Source organism: Leptidea sinapis, chromosome 20, assembly GCF_905404315.1.
Source record: "Leptidea sinapis chromosome 20, ilLepSina1.1, whole genome shotgun sequence".
In the NCBI taxonomy this organism is placed as follows: domain Eukaryota; kingdom Metazoa; phylum Arthropoda; class Insecta; order Lepidoptera; family Pieridae; genus Leptidea; species Leptidea sinapis.
The window spans coordinates 3,952,598-3,969,723 of record NC_066284.1 but is presented as its reverse complement, the minus strand read 5'-3'; the positions used below and the strand labels follow the sequence as shown (position 1 = coordinate 3,969,723).

Genomic DNA, 17,126 nt, shown 5'->3' with positions numbered 1-17,126 from the left:
CGAATCCCGGGGTGAATCCCAGCGGTCTTATATTTGAAAGGGTGTTAACTCAATTCAATTTCCGTATATGCAATTGTTGGGGTTGAGCAGATTATTAAAAGTAAATTATGCTGCAGAAGCTATGACCCGAGAGTTGAACAAAACATACCAAGATTTTCGGATTATGCCGAATGCACACGGTTGGCATTGGTAAAGCGCTGGGACCCCGGCGTGGGTTTGAGTCCCGCATCGTCCAGAAATTTGGTTTAGATTAGATAAAAAAATTCTATTCAGATTAGGTCGTACCCCGAATTATAGCTCGTTTTAGTAAAAACGACATTTTGAGGTGGCTTTATAGAATTAATTCCTGAATGATCATACCCTTCACCTACCGTTTATTTTTTGTAGTACCTAGGCAAGACGGTGTGGAGGGAGAGTCGTATCGAATTGCTTGAGCAGATTATTTAAAATGATAAAGATTAATATCGTATTTGTGAAAACAGCTTTAACATGACCGCTTTATAATTGACAATTTTTTAAAGTATTAAAATGGATATCGTATGTTATCCTTAAGGGATAGACATATGCCATCGCCGAATTTCCTACAGTCCTATATAAGACACTGTTTCACCATACATTATTTTGTTATATTTCAAAGGGTTTAGAGTCTAAACGCTGTCTAAACTTTAGACATTGTTTTTATTTAAAGCTCCTAGATGGCTTACTTTTTTCCGACTCCTCCAACAATTATCAAAAACAAAAGCAAATTATATATTAAAACCTTCCCCGAGAACCATTGGTGAAAACAGCAGAAAAATCGGTGCAGCAATTTTTGAGTTTATCGCAGACAGACAAACATATAGACGCGGCGGAGGACTTTGTTTTATAATATACAGTATACACATTAATTTATTATTTTAAACCATACATAAATAACCTAATTGACAATTTATCGTTTATTTATGTAACCATAAATACACATTAAAATACCTTCAAAAACTTATAACTTATTTCAGTGAATAAAATCCTTTAAATCAGTCTGAATGTGGTCTGAATCATACTCTATATAATATAATCCCCGCATCTCCCGAGGCGACGATCCTGGAATTTATTCGGGTGGGGCAATCTCAGGCACCGCCCAAAATCTTCCGCCCGCCTTGCGTGTGCGCATCCTACATTATAAACGCTTCTCAAACAGACAGAGCATCCCTTCGAAGTTGCAGTGACAGGCTAAAGATTATTTTGTGTTGTGTCGAATAGTGAGTAAGTGTAATGCCACGGAAACGGAACAGGACTTCTGAGAAAAAGACTGAAGAGATAGAAGATTATGATTTTTTATTTGACGACACACAATCTAGTTCAGGTAATTATTTTGTTAATTTTTTTTCTTTTTATTTACAACATTTGCCCGTTATGAATAAGTAGGTCGTATAAATATTTCAAAATGTCACAAATAGCAGGATATATGCCTGGTGTAAATAGTATAATTTATATACCTGTTGTTACTCGGGACTTCGTCCGCGTATAGATATGACCGAGCACATAATGCTTATAAAATAATTGTTACTTTAAACTTTAATAATCAAATATAAGACATCGCATTTTTTTTTTTAATTTTAATGATAACACGAGGAACAAACATAAACTTTGTGGGGCGATGTATATGCTTTTACAACAAGATCCCAGAAAATGTTCAAAACAAAACTACTACGATGTTCAAAAGAATTGTTAAAGAACGTTTGTGTGGTAAAGGCTATTATAACATAAATTACTTTCTCTAATGATTCCACAGATTGGGAATGGAACGAACGCCCCCAGGCTATTAAATGATAAGTGTAATTGTACAATATTACTTTGTAAACATATTTTTTGATGAAAAAAAAAATGCCCGCTGAGTTTGTTGCGCCCATTCTTCTCAGGTCTGAGGCATCCAATTTGGAATGGGTGGTAGTTTTTTGACTTTCAATAAGTGATGTCACATCCTATTTTGAATAAAAATATTTGAATTTGAATATGAGAAATGCAAGCAAAAATTTGGCCAGTCCCTTTGTATAGTAATGACTCCAGAAAAACAGATCTTCGAAGTTGAAAGTGTAAATGTTTTGTCAGGATCCTGCGAAATTCAAAAAGCACCAAGGTTAGCCTTTATTTGGCAGTCACGAGGCTATTAAATGATAAGTGTAATTGTACAATATTACTTTGTAAACATATTTTTTGATGAAAAAAAAATGCGCCCGTTCTTCTCAGGTCTGAGGCATTATTTTTGGAATGGGTGGTAGTTTTTGACTTTCAATAAGTGATGTCATATCCTATTTTGAATAAAAATATTCGAATTTGAATTTGATTTTGAATTTAGATAAGGTCCAAGTGTCTGAGGAATAAAACTAAGAAGACTTAATTGAAATCCTTCCAATACTTCTTCCGTGATGCGCGCGCAAATGAAAACCATAGAGGTTTTTATTTATATAGATGTATTTAAATTTAATATTTTATACAATACATAAATAATATACAATGATCGTTCAATAATTTTAACCATTATTTATTCTTGTGTAATTAGTGATTAAAATAACGTTTTACTAATTATACAAAATACTTAAGTTTTCCTTAGTGTTAATTCCGCCAATATAAGACTAAAGTCTCGAGTCTCGTGCCAGATTTTGGCGAGACAACACGTCCTGGGGATGCCTCGTGTAGAGGCGAAACACGTGTCGAATTGTTTTAAGGACAAATATTGGCGGAATTAACACTAAGGAAAACTAAAATAATTTGTATAATTATGGATTTCCGCAAAATAACGCCTAATTCAATAAATTTTCGTTTTACTAATTTTATTTTTAAATACTTCTATATTATGTATGTGCTTACCAGATTTTTTTTTTTTAATTATGATAATAAGGAACGAGACGAGCAGGACGTTCAGCTGATGGTAATTGATTCGCCCTGCTCATTAACCAAGCCAAAACCGAAGCAACATCCAAAGTAATATTAATAATTATTATTGATCGAAAGATCTGAACTAGAGAGGACGATGTTAAAGTACTATTTTAGCGTCAGTTTTGTGCATTTTAAGTAGTGTTTATAATGATAAATATGTTTTGTTTTCTTTAGGCAGAAGTAGTCACGAACCGCAACACAGAAATGCAGCTAATGCCAGAGAACGAGCACGTATGCGAGTGCTTTCAAAAGCCTTTTGTAGGTCAGTTACTGTAAATTTTCTTTATCACGTATTAAACAAAATTGGTTTATTTTTTTTAGAAAAAGAATGATAATCTAATGATCAGGATTGAAAGTTAACAGAACTTTAACGTTGCTTAGATATGTAATGACATTTTTTTTCCTAATGCATAAAATCACATTCAGTGTGACACAAAAAATTGCTTTATATGCAGAAGCTGCTAGAATATTTAGGGCTCCCACATTGTGTGAAAGGCCACAAGGAACAGCTCGATCGTTTGTCGTTCCATTGAAGCGTCACTTTATTGTGTTACTTACCTTCCTCTTCTTCACGTGCTCTCCATAACTGGAGGTCAGCCATCAGTTTTTTCACCTTCTCCTTGTCCTAGTTGGAATAGTTCTTGGACTGTCTTGTCTTATCTTGATACTTACCAATACCATATTTGTCACGGATAATATGCGGAAGAGTTACTTTTTTGTCGGCAAATTCCACCATCTCACGACACGCCATATATTTTAATACTATCCTCATCATATGGCTGTTCCTCTACAGTTCAGTTTTCTAGGAATTACAATCTCATCCAGACTATGGAATGAAATACCTGGCGCGCTTTTTCCACGTCGATAAGGGATGGGTTCCTTAAAAAAAGCACTTATACGTACCTATCTAAAAGGCCGGAAATGTTCATGTGATACCTTTGGTGTTGCAAGAGAATATGCTCGTTTACCCTTCTATTAGAACACAGCTAAAAGTCCGAGCAATAACGGAAGCCCATGGGATCGAGGTTTCGAGAAAATCATCTTGTGCTATCTATCTATAGCTACATCAAAGGCCTCGCTATTGTAGCGTTTTTTTAAGGATAATGGACAATACGAGCATGTTGATACGCCCTGCCCATTAAAATGCAGTACCGCTCAGTATTCTTGAAAAACTCAATAATTCTGCACTACAACTGTGCTTGTCACCTTGAGACATAAGATGATAAGTCTCATTTCCCCAGTAATTTCACTAGCTACGACGCCATTCAGACCGAAACACCGTAATGCTTACACATTACTGCTTCACTTAATTGTGTTCGTATTTATAATAAGATACCAAGTAGCATTAAATATATAATTCTAGATTATTTCAAAATTAATTATATAATTAGATAAATACCTATAATATCTACAGTCATAACCACTCAATATGGTGCACGGCAAGAACTGAACTTTTTATAGAGTGTTCTAATCTATCTGTTAAAAACTATACCTACATTATTCGGCTTCATTCTATTTTATAAGTTCAAAGGGAAGTAGCACTGCCCAAAATTCCGATCGACTTACTCGGCTCACCGTGCGTATTTCTTAATTCTTCCGATCAACTTACTCGGTACGCAAGGGATTTTATAGACCGCTGTAATATTAAGTGAGGTGTTTGCATATCCGGTCGTCAAAACTTACCTTGCGAAACTGGACATGAAATGTTTGCCCGGGGCAATACTAATTACAACTCTCCAACGGAATCCTAAGGAAATAGATCGTTTCGTATTGCATGCAGGCTCAGACCATCTTAACTAATAAACTATTTGAATGTTTTCTTTACTTTATGATTTTGTATGTCACTTATTATTTATTATAGACTAAAAACAACACTACCATGGGTCCCAGCAGATACGAAGCTATCAAAACTGGATACATTGAGGCTGGCTGCTTCGTACATAGCACATTTGCGAGCGTTGCTACATGAACCTAGATCTGCGCATACGCCGCCACATCCGTTAAGTTTGGTGTGTATATGATATTTTGTTTAATAATATATAGCATAATTTATTTATAAACAGTGTGTGGGCATTGACGCATCTATAGCACTCAATAGATCTTGTGATTTTATTTATTTATTTCCATTCTGTTTTTAGACTTAGAGACCCCGCAAACTGCAGACTTTCGATCGGCCGATAGTTTGGTTGAGTTCGGCTGTTAAGTGCGCACACTGGCCCGACTAAACAGTTGGGTCACACTAGACAACTATCGGCCGACAGTTTTAGGGATGATTCGCTATTAGTTTTAAATCGGCTATTGATGAGTCTAGCCGACAAAACAATCGGTGGTGTGCGCGCCTAGAAGAGCGCTGTACTGATTTAACAGTTTATTCGTTTGCTGACGGTTCAGTTTGAAGGCTATCGTGTAGCCCATCAAATGTTTTGTCAGCCAATACCGAATCGTTATAATGTGCGCATTCTCATACATCTTCATACTGATTAAGAAACCAACCATACTATCGGCCGATCAAAAGTCTGCAGTTTGCGGGGTCTCTTACTCGTGTAAGGCATTTTGACGTTTGAGTATTTTGTTGCGTTACTTTATATACATCTCTGGAGGCTTGGGCACGGGGAAGGGCACTGGTGTGGGACGCGAATTGCGTCGACACTATGGCTCCTTCTCATGTCAAATTACGTCAGATGATGCTGGGGCTGCTGCTTCGATTGCCGAAGAGAGCAAGCGTCGCAAATATGTCGGTCTCAATGAATCTTACACACACTCACACAGTCGGCACTTAAATCGAAATAATTTGATGGATATCATTCAGCATCGAGATTGTCCGGTTGTAGCGCTTTCTACTCAAAAGAACATCATGGAATTTTTCACAAACGTTGCCCTATAACGTACAGAAAAGGATATACATATCACATTATTCCACGATTATGAAGAATTTCCAAGGGTTTCCCGTTATAACATAATTCCATGCTGTCGAAGTTGCGAGCATTAACCAATTTTAAATTTATTTATATGACTTTAAAAAAATGTGTCATGTGAGTAAATATGTTGACGGTACCTAGGACAGAAAAGAAAAAATACCAAATGATCCAAATATAAAACTTGAATACACCCATACCGCTAATAACTCGATGATCGCATAATTGTTAACAATTTATACTCTGTCGCGTTGTCATCTAACAATCAGATCTTGTGAAGTCGCCCACTAAATACTATAATATTAATGCAATAGCATTGCTTAATAATGTACAAAAATCTGGATCCGTACTAAAAATAATTAGAAAAAACTTATCTTGTATAATATAGATTATATTAATTAAACAACAATGTACACTTTAAGACCAGTTGGTAGATCAATGGGAAAGCACTCCGTGAACGTGTTCTATTAATTTTTATCAATTTCAACCAGAGAAACGTTTAACGTTCGATGTGCTAGTTTTGCTGTACCATGTGTTAATTACAATAAGGGATAATCTTAGTGTCATAATTAATGATCTTCTATAAATTATATAATCATACAAACATTATTAATTTTCTTTTACACAAATAAAATTTGAAAAACAACAAAATTTTATGAACGATGCGGGACTCGAACCCACGACCTCCGGCGTTCCGTGCCGGTGCTCTAACCAACTGAGCTAACCGTTCGAGTGTCGTATATTTATAAAATCTTGTATGCTTTGTTCAACTCTCAGGTTATGGCTTCATCTACAGGATCTACTTTATGGTTGATAACCTGCTCAACCCCAATATTTGCATATTAGGAATTTGAGTTAAGATGTCGCTCTTGTAAGACTAAACAATTTGTTATGTTTTTAAAGTGAAAACCCTCACTTCTAGGATTAATAGACAAATAAAATTTGAAAAACAACAAAATTTATGAACGATGCGGGACTCGATCCCACGACCTCCGGCGTTCCGTGCTCCGATGACCTAACCAACTGAGCTAACCGTTCGAGTGTCGTATCGTTATAAAATCTTGTATGCTTTGTTCAACTCTCAGGTTATGGCTTTTTTCTTTTGTGTTTTTCTGAAATTATTGTCTGATAAAGTTCTTTCTATCGCTGAAAACTAAATGATGTGTTTAGGAAGTATATTATGATAAGTTATGGCAATATATAATCTTTTAACTCTCAGGATGAAAAAGATAAACGCAAATACATTCAACCTGCCATAAAAGCAATATATTTTTCTTAATGTTCACTATTGACGTCGCTAGACAATAGCTATAAATTTCTGCATTAAAAGAATTTTTTATTATAAAGAACTTTTTTAAGTATATTAGTATTAGTATATAGTAGTATTAGTCACAGTACCTACTAATTTATTATTTATAACCTATTTTAGTTTTGAATTTAACTTTAGTTCGAATTTTGCATTTTCATTTGAATTTGAATTTTATTTTAGCTTTAAATTTATATTTAATGTTGACTTTAATTTAATTTAAATCGTGATGATTATTTTAATTTTATGATTTATATGGGCAAATGCCACATTTAGATATGGTTACAGTAAGTAAGTAAGGATACTGCTATAAGAAAATCTCTATAATTCTGACTTTAAATTCATCATTATAATTATATAATTATATATGTCATAATTAATGATCTTCTATAAATTATATAATCATACAATCAATCATTAATAGCAATCATTAATATAGACTCCTTTCATTTGTTACTGTTTTGATTTGTTTTGCTATGGAAACAACGACGTCTATCAGCTGGACTATATAATTTAAAGCTTCGCTTACATTGTGAGTGTAACTTTATGCTGCTAAAAGCAATGAATCAGTGGTTAAGTCGAACGCCGGCGCGACTAACTTCTGTCATCGGGGGATTAGCAGACACGTTCCGCGAAGGCAAACCAATGATTTGATCAATGGCAGGATTACTTTTTACACAAACACACATTTTGGTTTGGTCGCGTGGCCCGAAATTTTCAGAAGTTTACTCCTAACACGTATAAGTAAGTTTGGATAGTAGTAATTTTAATAAGCGTTAATTACATTAGTAATTATGGCTATTAAATTGTCGAAGTAATTTAAATTATGGTTAAATATTATCGTTTTTTAGAAGGGATGAAAATAGTCCCGCAAAATCATAAAGCCTACCAACACTGCGTCTTCCGGTAAGTGGTCGCCATTCGAGGACTTTACTGACCCAACGGCCACCTGTCCATCGAACTATGTGCCCTGCCCACTGCCACGTCAGTTTCGCAATCATTTGGGCTATGTCGGTAACTTTGGTTCTCCTACGGATCTCCTCATTCCTGATTCGATCTCGTAGGAAAACTCCGAGCATAGTCCTCTCCATTGCCCTCTGAACAACCATGAGCTCTCTCATTAGGCCCATAGTTAGCGACCAAAACCAACTCCTTATTAATATCGAATGCAAGTCTCCATTGAAGTATTTAATTATTTCATTCCTATTAAGTGTAGAGTATATGGTTCTTATTAAAACTAATTGAAAAAAAAGAAGATCTATTAGTCAGTTAGTTCGATACTCTGTGGTAATCATAATTATTGTAATGTAAAATGTCGTTACTCTCTGTTTTATACTCGTACCTACTGTCGAAGTGTTGAGATTAAAATCATTCAGGTCAATTATTAAAGTTGTTTTAATTTATTAAATTATCTCTAAATGTTCACGACGAGACAAGTAGTATTTATGAAATATATTCACATAACAGCCTACTTCCAATTATCAAAAACTTTGAGCGACTGGTTTATACTTTCTATCAATATGAGCCAATCATCCGTTTGCCCCCATGTATAAAAAAATATATTTTTTATATTTTATGTTATCAGCACGGAACCCTGGTTGCTCCAGTCACTTTTGCATTTATCCTTTTTGAAGTTATTACTTCTTATTGGTCAACTGCTCCGTAACGTAACGCGTTACGGCGCTCGTCTGTCTGGCTTCCCTTTCTCTCACGCAGCGGTATTCAGGCTCCTCCCCTCTCACTCTAACCAATTGTTACTTTTATACGATTAAATAATAATACAAATAATGTACATATCAAGAATTGTAACTGGGAATAAAATATATTTTATAATGAATAAAATATGTTATTAATAAATAACCTTTCCTTACATTATCATATTAACATACATAAAATTTTAGAAATTACCTAAGCTTTTTTTAAATTAAACAAATTCAATTTTAAATAGTTTAACTTAAATTACTTAAAGTTATCACTTCTGTCGGGGGTCCCGAAACGCACTCGTTTTTTTTTATAATCAAAGCACAAAAAGCGCACTCCTGAATTTATGCTTTTCCCTGAAGCATAAATAAACAAACCCGTAAGTATCGCTCAGAGTTAGAAACGGTACGATAAGAACAATAAACGAAATAGCACGAGAACATACGCTCGCAGCTGTTGTTGGTATTAATAAAGTTTTACTCCGGACGTTTAAGAGATGCTCTGTTTTATTGTTTCGCCGATGCCTCATTGTTTTTCTAACCAAATGGCATTGACTTAAGAAAGAAGTCATAATTACGTGCCCATTTCACATTAAAAAGAAAAAACACATGCTTAGGCTGAAAATTATTCTATTGAAGTAGGCGTTACTTTGCGGAAATCCATAATTATACAAATGATTTGAGTTTTCTTTAGTGTTAATTCCGCCAATATTTGTCTTTAAACAATTCGACACGTGTTTCGCCGACTCGTGCCAGATTTTGGCGAGACAACACGTCCTGAGGATGCCTCGTGTAGAGGCGAAACACGTGTCGAATTGTTTAAAGACAAATATTGGCGGAATTAACACGAAAGAAAACTCAAATCATTTGTATGAAAATTATTTATATATTTTTTACTAGCTGGTGACCGGTGCGCTTAGCTTCACCTAAACAAATGCATATTATTATTATATGCAACATTTCTTGCCAACTACGAAATTTGTAGATTTTCAATCATTATAAAAATTAATTTCATTTTTCCATGGTTTGTGAAAAATTACTTTATGCAGAAATAGAAAAAAAATATTAAGTGTCGAAATAAAAACTGTCCTATCTCTCAAGTTGGATCAAACTGAAGACAGTGTGCAACATTTGATTAAAATCGGTTCAGTAGTTGAGTAGTCCATCGCGGACAAACAACGTGACTCGAAATTCTTATGTATAAAGATAGATATATCTTAATATAAAAAATTTAGTTAATAAACTAGTTAGTAAAATTTTGCACACTGTACGCAATTTGATCCAACTTGAGAGATAGGATTTTTTCGAAGAAGAATTCGGCTGAGGAATACTCAGATCTCTTCGTAACTCTAAATAAATGACAAGCGGAAAGCAGTCTTAAGACTATAAAAGATCATTATCATCATTATCATACACTTGAAGCATCTCATCTGAATTTTTCATATAAAATAACTCTTACCCAAATCTTTCTTTGTAATCAGGAAAAGGAATCAGGGTTTGCTCACGATTTATAGTTTTTTTGACAAATCAATTATTTTATTTTGAACTTAATATGTCAAGCAGAGGAAATCTAAGAGTATGAGGTTTGTTTTTGTGAGCTAATTGCTGCAAATCTGAAATTAAGTTATATTAATGATGTCAATATTAATGAAAATGTTACGATTTGTATTCTTAAGTGTTGTTTGAGCCAAGTTTCACAAAATCACTTTGATTTGTGCCACGCCTCTACATGACTTTGTTGTCATGTCATACGCTGAAACGAAAGTGATTTCTGCTTTCTATATTCAAGTTTTAACAATGATTTAGATTATTTTAACCATGTTTTACTTACCTTTGTTGCGATTAAACTTTATTGTAAATTGTACGTGCACGCTTCCACCTAAGCAGATGTCGCTTTTATCTTTGACATCTATGTTCTCAGCGAGACATTCCAAGGGAACAATTGTAATTATTTTAGTTAGTTATAATTCGAATGTGTATTGAATCCTTTGTTTCTGTTTTTGTCTCCAATAAAGTAAATAAATAGTCAAATATGACAATTCCATTATAATCGTGAAAAATGTTAAATACACACTTCTTACCACAACAAACTTAAACTAATAGTTTTTGGTTTCTTCCTCTAGTAATAAATTTATAAACATATGTTTTACGATGTTTACACTTTGAACACAAAAGGGACAACTGATACAAGTGTATTTCGCACATTCGAAATCACAGTGGGAGGTCCCGGTGTTTTTCTTATATTAAATTTAATAAACAAGCGAGCGCCCACGACTTTGTCCGAACAGATTACGACTAATCGTCATAGTTTTTTTTAAATGAAAGTAAGGGACGAGACGAGCAGGACGTTCTGCTGTTGGTCATGATACGTCGTACCCATTACAATGCAGTGCCTCTCAAGATTATTGAAAAACCCAAAACTTCTGAGCGGCACTACAACTGCGCTCGTCACCTTGAGACATAAGATGTCAAGTCTCATTTTCCCGACGCCCTTCAGATCGATCAGATCTTAAACATTACTGCTTTATGGCAGAAATAGGCACAGTATGCTGGCTAGATTATGGGCACCACAACCCCATCTTTTGTCGGTGTGTAGCAGTAACGTGTAAGCATTATTATGTTTCAGTCTGAAGGGCGCCGTAGCTAGTGAAATAACTAAGCAAATGAGACTCTTTAGTCTCAAGGTGACGAGCGCAATTGTAGTGCCCCTCAGAAGTTTTGGTTTTTTCAAGAATCCTGAGCAGACCTGTATTCTAATGGACAGTGCGTATTGATTACCATCAGCTGAACGTCTTGCTCGTCTCCTCCCTAACTGTCATAAAAAAATACTTGTCAAACAAAGAAACAGACAAACTCGTCCACAAAAATTATACAAACCATTGTTGTTACTTGTTTGTCACTTGTTGTTATACAACTCCAGGTATTGTTAAAAAAATTTTTAGATCGGTCCAAAATACAAATGTACATACATGAATACAAATCTCTTCCTTCTTTTCTGTACCATATAAGAAAATATTGGTATAGCATTAGATCGATAAACTTTCATATATGTATGAACGACGCGGCATTAACCTATACCTCCTATACAGCGGTAAACGCCTCTGACGCTCTTAACCCACCAGTCGAACCTACAACAATACTAACCGTCTAACTATGGCGTATCTTACGCAGAAGTGGGAGACTCCATCAGTGGGAGGCTCCTATGCACAGGAAGCCGGCTAGATTATGGGTACCACAACGGCGCCTATCGTTGCCGTGAAGCAATAGTGTGTAAACATTACTGTGTTTTGGTCTGAAGGGCGCCGTAGCTAGTGGAATTACTGCGCAAATGAGACTTAGCATCTTATGCCTCAAGGTGACGAACGCAATTGTAGTACCGCTCAGAATTTTGGGTTCTCAAGAATCCTGAGCGGCACTGCATTGTAATGGGTAGGGCGTATCAACTACCATTAACTGAATGTCCTGCTCGTCTCGTCCCTCATTTTCATAAAAAAAAGCTTAAATCGTTAACACAAGTTCTTTTTGCAGGCGTGGCCGTTCGCATTTCAACACGGAAGTTCATTAAGCTGTGCGATCTCACAAAGATGGAGTATAAATTCTCAAGATGATAATACACATCAGATTCACAGACAAAATGTTACGAAAGAAGCACACAGCAACAATTATATGCCTGATTATGATGAGAGTGGCTACGAAGATAGAAACTTTGAGGAAATTAATGAGAACACGAAAATGCAATACTGTAATTATAGTTATAAGGAGAATTATTATGATAATATGAGAAGTTATTCAGATGTCACAAATAATTTATGAGGTTTATAATGCCTATATTGTTATATAAAGCTTAACCTTGCTCGTCAGGTTGATAATAATTTAATTAAAATACAGACATAAATAACTTATCACGCTGTTTTCAAGAGGGATAAGCAGGGATTGTGGATTTCTATGTGCTTTTTTATATACATGACTGTCTTCTGTTTAATATAAGTAAAATTTATAATAAAGTAGAATACAACAATAAAATAGAAAATAGATAGCCGCACCGCCAAACCGTCAGCGTAATAGCCCAAACACATGGTCGGATTTGAAACAGCCGGACCATCGGACTGCTACGGTTGGTCCGGCGTTGTACTTGGAACGGTCCGGATGATAATAACAATAATTTTGTGCGATGGACAATGTAACATCCCATCGAATATGGTCCGCTACCAGACCGCGTTCGATGATTCGGTCGTACCAAGGCCGACCATGTGGTTAGACTATAACAATGCGCATGACAACGATTAGGTAACCCTCGTACCACGACAAGCGACAAGATAATTAAGCGACAGTTGCTATTCCGAGACATTTTATTGTATTTGAATGGCTCTAGGGACCCAGATACACCCGTGAGGTTTTCGTGGTACTTATTTCATAAAAATGTTATGTATTTGTTCTGTATTGGCCAATAAACTAAAAAAAAAATCAGCGAAGAGTTTAGTAGTGATAGCGAAATAATACAATGAGAGTTTAAAAAATATAAATAATTATATATAATATTATTATAGATATTGCTACAAGTTATTACTCTAGATCGTGTATATCTCTAATATTTCTAATATAAATAGAATCATATAATAAATAAATACATGTGTTATTTTATTTCCTTGTATATACATCTTTTTCATGCATAAATATATGAACACATTAACATAATTTACAAATTCAACAGTATGTCTAAATTTTGGATGAAGAAGAGATTTTGTGGGTTCTAATTATTATTAATTAATTTATATTATAAAAGTTATGTGTAGAACTTAGTTAAACTTGCATTGTGCCTAAGTCTTTAACAGTTTGATATGTCATCTACATCAAATTTGAAACGGATTGATAAAATCTGCGTACCAGACGTTAAACAAGCTACCAAATCGTTTTGAAGTTCTGGACGAACGTGTTCTTGGGAAAATTGTAACAATATTCGAATTTAATTGTAAAATTGATTTCTTTGCGTGTTGTGATTCCCGTTGGATGACATAAATGCCTTCAAGAAGTGCGTAGCTACCTAAAAAGCTACTATGACTCCTTGGGAACGCAAGAGAATATGGGTGACTACTTTGGTGCAAATGAGAGAGTATGTACGAGCTGCTGATCACTTACGATGTAAAATAAATAAAATAACCATATTTTATTACAGACAGAATAAACCGTACATAACCAATTTTGTATTAAAGTAGATAACATTACTAATTATTAATTAGGTATCATCAATTAAAAATTCTAAATTAAAAATTAAAATTTATACATTAAAAATTTAATATAACATTTTATATAAAAAAAAATTTGGTGAATTTAGGTGGTAATGTTTTCATTATGCAATTATTATGATTATTATATAATCTCGTCAGGAATCCTGCTCTAGCATTACAGCATAAAAATCGTCACCTCTGTGCATCGCATGCACACCTGGCGCGCTAAATCTCCATGGCAGCTCCAGTAGAGCTCGAAACACATTGTTATATTGCATTCAGAGTACATACGTTTGCCTACCTACCGTCATGATCCATAAAAAGGATATTACTTGCGTTACAGAGTACTGCAGTAGCAGTACTAAAGTTTACTTCTACCTACACCAACACTGCACAATGCACATGCAATTAGTTCTAGAGAATTTATAGATATAAAAGGCATAAAAGGTGTAAAAGGCATTTATACTCTCAAAATTTATGCCTTAAGAATTCTATTAGATGTAATGACATCTAATAGAATTCTTCTTAGAAATGTCTAATACTGCTACCTCATTATATACATTGACATTACACTAAATAATTAATTCTCAAAATGCATACCAAATTCGAAAAAATAATGGGCAAAAAATTCTTCCTCTAAAATTTAATCCTAAAAATATAAATGAAGTTTACGCAAATAATTTGTAAATTGTAGATGAAAGCTCCATCAGTCACCGCTTGTAACCCGATATTGTTTCCCACTCAACGGACACAATCTGACAAAACAAATAAATCATGCAAAAAGTTGAGAGTCGGAACTCACTATTTTTGTTTTACGTCCTATTCGTCATACACTAGCTTTGCTCCGAGGTTTCGCCTTCATATAATAAGTTTGTCATAATAAATAAATTCTCTTCTCTTAGTATCGCTAATCTATAAATATACGTACGATAAGGGTACCTTCAAAAAAGCGCGAATAGCTTCCTTAAAGGCAGCCAACGCTCATGTGTTTCCTCGGGTGTTGCAAGAGAATGTGGGCAGCGGTGATCACTTAACACCCGGTGACCCGTACGCTCGTTTGTCTCCTTTTTAACCGACTTCAAAAAAGGAGGAGGTTCTCAATTCGTCGGTATTTTTTTTATGTTTGTTACCTCAAAACTTTCGACTGGGTGAATCGATTTTGTTAGTTATTTTTTATATGAAAGCTGGTGCTTCTCGAGTGTCCCATTGTAATTTGGTCCAGATCTGACAGTGGAATCCATGAGAAAACCCTAAAAGTCTTAAATTTTGCTAAACATACGTATAGCAAAGTGGGTGATAAATTTACGAATAACTTAATATCGCGCCAACCGATTTCGATGATTTTTTTTTATGGGAAAGGATATACTTCAAAGATAGTTTGGTGAGAGTTTGCTTAGATTATGATAACGGAATCTATAACAAAGTAGCGGAACACTGTCTGTAATCAAATTGCAAAGTTCTTACGTTCATTGCTGCATTGAAAAATTTAGTATATTTACACATATTATTATATATCATACTGTGGACTCCAAACTACGCTGCAGTATTCTAAGATGCACTATACAAAAGAGTTAAATAATGTTATTTTGGTTGAATGAGATTTAAATTATTTGGCATTCATAATTATAAAACCGAGTATTCTGAATGCTTTATTGGCTATGTTGTCTATATGTTTGTGAAATTTTTATTCTTTATCAAAACAAATTCCGAGGTCCTTAAATTCAGTAACATTCGATTAGCCTTGAGCATTTAGAGTATGCGTATTAACTGTTGTATCTTTATTACGAGTAAATTGCATTGTAAAGCATTTGGATGTATTTAAAGACATATCGTTCAATTTGCAGCAATCAGTCAATCTGTTTAGATCTTGTTGAAGTAATTTGGTATCTTCAAAAGATATTATTGGCCTTGATATTTTGAGATCGTCAGAATATAGAAAGTCTTAAGAAAATTTAAAACAGTTATAAATATATTAAATAATATTGGACCTAGATGAGACCCTTGAGGGACGACTGTTATATTTTTGTCAGAATTAGATATGAAACCATTGATTACAACTCTAGATTGTCTATCTTGAAGATAAGAGCAAAACCATTTCAAAATAGAACCGGCAAGTCCTACTTTCTTCAATTTTTCTATCAGTATTATATGATTAACGCGATCAAACGCATTGCTGATATCTGTGTAGATCACGTCCACGGGAATAAGATTGTCTAGTGACTCAACCAAAATATTTGAGTATCATACTAAATTAGAGACAGTGGAACGCGTCTTTACAAACCCATGTTGTTCATTAGTTATGATATGTTTTAGATATGTTAATGTTACTTTAGAAGCTATAACTTTTTCAAGAACCTTACCAAAGTTAACTAAAATTGATATAGGCCGATAGTTGGAGACTTGGCATTTATCTTCGGATTTATACACAGGTACAATTAAAGCGTTTTTCCATTTTTTTGGGAGTTCCTCTGTACTTAGAGATTTATTAAATATAAGTCTAAGAGGTGAAGCTAAGACATTACTGCATCTTTTAATAAATACTGCTGGATGCCATCACTACCTGCACCCTTTGTTTCATCTACAGAATCTAATACTTTACGGACCTCCGATTCGGTAAACAATAAAGAGCACATCGATATAGCTGGTGACACATCAGTGCTTAAACTAAACAGGGTTAGTAGTGTTTCGGTTTACATAAGTATTATTATTTGTTAATGTGTAAGACGCCACATGATGTTATAAGTATCCAAAGTCAAAGTCAAATAATCTTAATTCAATTAGGCATAAATTAAGCGCTTTGAATAGTCACTATAAATATTTCTTTTAAATTACTGAATTTACCATATGTTTGGAAAAAGTTGAGCTCGTAAGAACATTAACGGCCACTCTTTTTAACCGACTTCAAAAAAGGAGGAGGTTCTCAATACGTCGGTATGTTTTTGAAGTGAAACTTCTTTATATGACAGAAATTTTATAGCAAATCGTCACGATTTGCGGTTACGCGCCATTTTGTTTGTCAAAAAAGATCCCAAATTCGTTCTCTGCACCCTCCAGAACCTCGGAT

The 17,126-nt window shown here is 34.5% G+C and overlaps 1 protein-coding gene across 1 annotated transcript; it reads left to right on the top strand.

The window, feature by feature from the left end:
• The first annotated feature begins 1,147 nt into the window (after positions 1-1,147).
• Positions 1,148-13,462, top strand: LOC126970336 (uncharacterized). The gene is made up of 4 exons (XM_050816192.1): positions 1,148-1,342; positions 3,091-3,178; positions 4,778-4,925; positions 12,366-13,462. The coding sequence occupies exons 1-4, from the start codon at positions 1,252-1,254 to the stop codon at positions 12,648-12,650; spliced, it is 612 nt and encodes a 203-aa protein (XP_050672149.1). The 5' UTR covers positions 1,148-1,251; the 3' UTR covers positions 12,651-13,462.
• The last annotated feature ends 3,664 nt before the right edge of the window (positions 13,463-17,126 follow it).

What these genes read in the sequence shown, in the direction of transcription:
- LOC126970336 (XM_050816192.1), top strand. Translation starts at nt 1,252, where the DNA reads ATGCCACGGAAACGGAACAGGACTTCTGAGAAAAAGACTGAAGAGATA. An exon ending in CTTTCAAAAGCCTTTTGTAG is followed by an intron (nt 3,179 to 4,777) that starts GTCAGTTACTGT and finishes TATTTATTATAG; the next exon opens with ACTAAAAACAACACTACCAT. An exon ending in CGCCACATCCGTTAAGTTTG is followed by an intron (nt 4,926 to 12,365) that starts GTGTGTATATGA and finishes TTCTTTTTGCAG; the next exon opens with GCGTGGCCGTTCGCATTTCA.